The 5,287-nt window shown below is 35.5% G+C and overlaps 1 protein-coding gene across 1 annotated transcript; it reads right to left on the bottom strand.

Moving 5' to 3' along the window:
- Positions 1–549: 549 nt before the first annotated feature.
- Positions 550–3,960, bottom strand: LOC101302366. The gene is made up of 7 exons (XM_004301363.1): positions 3,650–3,960; positions 2,655–3,381; positions 2,015–2,249; positions 1,633–1,870; positions 1,430–1,519; positions 1,049–1,154; positions 550–960 (listed from the first exon to the last, which is right to left on the bottom strand). Exons 1-7 carry the CDS (start codon positions 3,958–3,960, stop codon positions 550–552), a joined length of 2,118 nt encoding a protein of 705 aa, XP_004301411.1.
- Positions 3,961–5,287: the final 1,327 nt, after the last annotated feature.

The raw sequence follows: 5,287 nt of genomic DNA, 5'->3' as shown, positions 1-5,287 counted from the left end.
ATTGCCATCACCTGCAAACAGGTTCTACCTCTTGGTTTCTTTTTCTTTACAGACACATCATGATTCTCTCATTCATCAGTAGACTGTGCACATTGCACAGAATTTCCATCTGTCACACTTCTACCCCTCTTCCTCCCACTAGTCACAGTCTACACAACATGAAAATGGATACTTAAAAGCAGATAAATACATATGTTATACAAGTTAACATTATAGTAGTGCAAATAAAATCATACCTCAGCCATTGTATCTTAGCTAGTTCCCCTGGATAATGTTCCGCTCAAGAATGAAGTCTAGGAGGCACAAAATATGATTTATCAACTTCAATGTATCAGCTTTAATGCTCTAAGTATCAGAGGCAAACCATACAGTAAACACACCATTTTCATTAGTACAAAACACAACTTACATCATATGTACGTAGACAACAGATTACAAAAGATTTCACAACAATGTTAACTTTCATCACTATCCAAGTTGTCTATGTCCAGTGCGGAAATATCTTACGGAACATATGACATAAAAACAGACTCATCAAAAAGCTCTAAATCATGAAAGCCTCTTGGAGGAGCCTTCAGCACCACATACCAACACTTGTTTAGCATGTGATGCTAAAATGAATTGATCTTTTTTATCTAAACCATCACGAAGGTTAACTAAAGTGAACCCATCCCCCTTTTTCACACCACTAACAATGTTTGCCCAGTCACACCGAAAGATAGCCAACCGGAAAATGTAGTAGTCTAACACCAATATTTCTCTTATAATTCCATAATAATTCAGACTAGAATCTGCTTCAATATGGACACCATAATCTGCCGTGGAAACATTTGCATCTATTGTGTGAAAGTGTTTTCCATGTATTACAAAACCAATATGCGACATTGCATAAAATCTAGGCCCTTTCACAAGCAACTTCAAAGTATCCGACAAAAACCCCTCTCTAGCTTCAGACATAATCTGTACATTATTCAAATAACAAGACTTTTCAATTAGCACTTGGAGTTAGTTACCATAGAATTGACAGAGTGAATTGAGTATATCAAACCTTGGCTTGTAACCAAACGACGAATGTCTCTAAATGAGTTTTCTCTAACAAGCTGTTATCAGTAATTAAATGTGGGTCTGAAAGAGTTAATTCTTCTTTGTGAACCCTAATAGAAATTTAAGAGTTAATCTATAATTCAGTAATGCAAAATATATTATCAACAATAACCATATGCAAATGACTTACTGTACATATGGTTCAACTTCTGCACTATTAAGCAACACACAAAGATGAACAGCTTTGTGTATCGAATGTGATAAAAGTACTGAACACCCTTTTAACAATGTAGACCCTTCTACAATAGTTTCATCTTCAACAGCTTCATTACGTTTCCTTTTAGAACTAATCGCATCTACTTGTTTCATGTATCAACCACAAAACCTCAAGCACGCATCAGCTAAATAGTTTTCAGCTATAGATCCTTCAGGTCTAGCATGATTCTTAACATTGTCCTTAAGTACCTTCTTATATCTAACAAGTTTAAGAAAACAAAAAAAGTCAACAAACAGAAAAAACAAAAAAGTAACATTTGCAAGCAAGATTAACTAAGTCAAAAGGGTACAAAAACGCTTTAATTGGGTTACCTCTCAAAAGGGTACAGTATTAGACCACATAGCTTAGCTTCTCTTCCAATGTGAATAGTAAGGTGGATCATAATGTCAAAGAAGGATGGAGGGAAGTATCTCTCCAGCAAACATAAAGTCAATACGATATCATCTTCCAACTCTTCCAACCTTTTTCTGTCCAATACCCTTTGACACAACTCATTGAAAAAGGAAGATAGATGCCATATTGCTTTTCTTAGGCCTTCAGGTAAAAACCCTTTTAATGCAACAAACAACAGTTGTTGCATTAAAACATGATGGTCATGGGACTTAAGACCAAGTATCGTGCACTCTTTTAGCTTGACACAGCTACCAATATTACTGCAATACCCATCAGAAAACTTTTGAAAATACAACTTACCACAAAATTTAGGTTTCTCAACCTTTGTTAATGTGTAAGGTGCAGATAGTAGCTCTAATTTCGCACGTTTTTCTTCCACAGGCATATCTTCCATCAGTTCTAGTAACTCAAGATCTCTACGAGACTCATTCTCAATTTTCGATTTACCATTGACATCTAATATGGTTGTTAAGACACTTTCACACACATTCTTTTCAATATGCATGACATCCAAATTGTGACGCAAAGGCAGTACCTATAATTCACCAAATATACATTTAGGTCATGAAAAATAGCTAAGATAACATACAAACAGATCTAAATGCATAACCAGCAAACAACACAAAAAACCTACTAACCTCCCAATATGGCAAGTCAAAAAATATTGACTTCTTTTTTAGCAATTTAGACCAATCTCCTTTCTTGTATTTCTTCTTTGCATTCTTCTTTTTCTTGCCAAATTTATTTTTGAACCCACGTAAGGCATGTACAACAGCCAATCCAGTAAATATCTTTGGTCTTCTCCTTCTTTCCTTTGTTCCATCAAACCACTTGTGCTTGGAGCGAAAAGGGTGATTTAGGCAAGAAACATTCTGTAACCTAGATACACAGTCTTATTCGCAAGCGCTAACCATTTAGAACATGTGTCAGGACCACAAACGGGACATGCAAATTCTCCTTTTGTAGTTAAACCAGCCAGATTGCCATAGGTTGGAAAGTCATTTATTGTCCACAAAAGGATAGCTTTCAGGTAGAATGTCGCCCTGTTGTATGCATCATACATCTCCACCCCATTAGTCCATAGCTCCTTTAAGTCATCTATCAATGGCTCCAAATACACGTCTATATCATTCCCTGGTTGTTTGGGGCCTGGAATGAGTAGACTTAGCATCAAATTTTCTGATGACATGCAAACATTAGGTGACAGATTGTAGATGACTAAAATCACAGGCCAAATACTGTGTGTTGAAGATAGATTTTTATAAGGATTAAAACCATCAGTGGCTAGTCCAAATCTTAAGTTTCGTGGCTCAGAAGCAAAACTTGGCCACTTTTGATCAACAGTGCACCATTGAATTGAGTCAACTGGATGGCGCATCATGCCATCTTGACTGTGATGAGTAGAGTGCCAAGTTAACAGCTCACTATTACTCGCTGAAAGAAACATCCTCTTAATCCTTGGAATTATAGGAAAATAACGCAAAACCTTTGCAGGCACTCCCGTATTTATCTCATTGGTCCGTGGTTTTACTTTCCACCTTGAAGCATTACATTCGAGGCAGTTCTGCATGTTCTTCTTCTTTTCACTTCTAAACAGGCAACAATCATTGATGCATGCGTCAATTTTCTCATACCCCAAATCAAATCCTTTCAAGAATTTTTTTATTCTGTGCAGAGATTCAGGAAAAGTATTAACTTCTGGAAGCATAGCTTTAATTACTTCGAGCAGTTCATCAAATGATGAGTCAGCAAGGCCATTATCAGCTTTGAATTTGTAGAATATGAGGGTGACTGATAGTTTTGTGTGCTTCTTCTTACACCCAGGATATAGAGGAACTTCAGCCTCCTCCACTTTTTTTTCTGTAATCTTCCTTTGTTCTTATAGTCCTTGAACTTCTAGCTCCATCAAAAAAAGGGAAGTGTGGGTCTTTGTACATTTGATGCACTTCTGGAAGTTCATAGTCCACATCAATATGATATGAACTTTCACCATCTACAACTTCTACAGATGGGCCTGCCTCTTCACCATGTGCACACCAAATATCGTAATCAGGATCAACGTCGTAGCGCATCAAATGGATCTCTAAGTCGTCGTCAGTTTGTGGGCTAAGGTTGCGACAAATTGCGCAAGGACAAATAATCATTTCAGGATTCCTTGCATGCCGCTTGAAATTTAAGACAAATTGTTTAACACCTTCTCGGTACTCATCTCTATTTTTATCTAAGGTTATCCAACGTTTATCCATGCTAAATGAGAATCAAATCTCAGATCTCCTTACCTAATAAGATATGAAAATTCAACTATTAAATTGTTAACATCTAATCCTATACTATATTGACCCCTCTAAAGTTAGTTCAGTTTCTTATTTCACACAACAAAACATGAGTATAAAGACATAGTGTACATAGAGTATTAACAGATATATTAACATAGAGTAATCAATAAAAACTAGAACTACAGACAAAGAGCATGTCTACATCTACACAAACATAAATCAAACGAGTTGAGAAATATACGCCCACCAACCTTATATCTAACTAGTTAACATGAATAAACAAATTCACTGCATCCATCTAAGGATAAACAGAAGAGCTAGGAACTCCAAAGCAATTCAAAATCTCATTTCAAAACTACACAAAACCAGCCATTCATAAATAGTTAGAAAACCGAAATTTAAAACATGAGTATAAGATACAAGCTATGCTGAACCAATAGTCTGAATATAGATAGCATTTTTCACAAATATAAAAAACGATCACAATGAACACAAAAGCACTACCATAACAACGAAGAATCATCCAAGTAAAATTCAATAGAGATTGCATTCAGAAAGTACAAAACTTTTGGGATGATAACTTACCAGAATTACTCCTCAAACAAACAAACAACAATATCAAGCCAAGATGCCAAATTCAAAGACAGAGAGCTCTTCAATAATAAGTGTTCACGTCATAATCATCAACCTGTAATCTAAAACCAACAACAAAAACCCATTAAAGCCAGAACAACTGCAGTCAAAAACCAAGCCAACGAACACCCAAAAGTTGGAAAACAGGTTGATTAAAAAATGGAAAACAGGTTTCCTACTAATGACCCAATTGCACATTGATTAAAAAATGAAAAACAGGTTGAAGTTCAGTTCCATCCCGATTATAAATATATGGGAACCTGTAGTAAACCATAATGGTTAGCTATACTAAAAATACACATGATTATAAAGTATGATAAAATACAAAATAGAGGTGCTGAAACTTTTAAAAAAAGATAAACCATAGCAGGAGACAAACAAGAGTCCTTAAGTACCTTCACATGAACAGTAGTGCAACAATACGTGAAGTATCCTTGGCAACACATAGCAGCAAAGATGTATAACTAAAAACCCAAATCTGAAAACTTCATATTTTTCTTCAACTGTAAACTAACAAATTGAAAAGCTTCATTTGCTGAAAAAACTGCATCTTTTCCTTCAATTGTAAACTAATAAACTGCATTTGTCACTAAATGCTTCAACTTTTATAAACACTACACACTTGCAAATCCAATTGATATATGGCCACAATATACTTAGCATT

Source organism: Fragaria vesca, linkage group LG5 (genome assembly GCF_000184155.1).
Source record: "Fragaria vesca subsp. vesca linkage group LG5, FraVesHawaii_1.0, whole genome shotgun sequence".
Lineage (NCBI taxonomy): Eukaryota > Viridiplantae > Streptophyta > Magnoliopsida > Rosales > Rosaceae > Fragaria > Fragaria vesca.
Note: the sequence above shows the minus strand (reverse complement) of the source record. Positions and strands in the feature narration are given on the sequence as shown.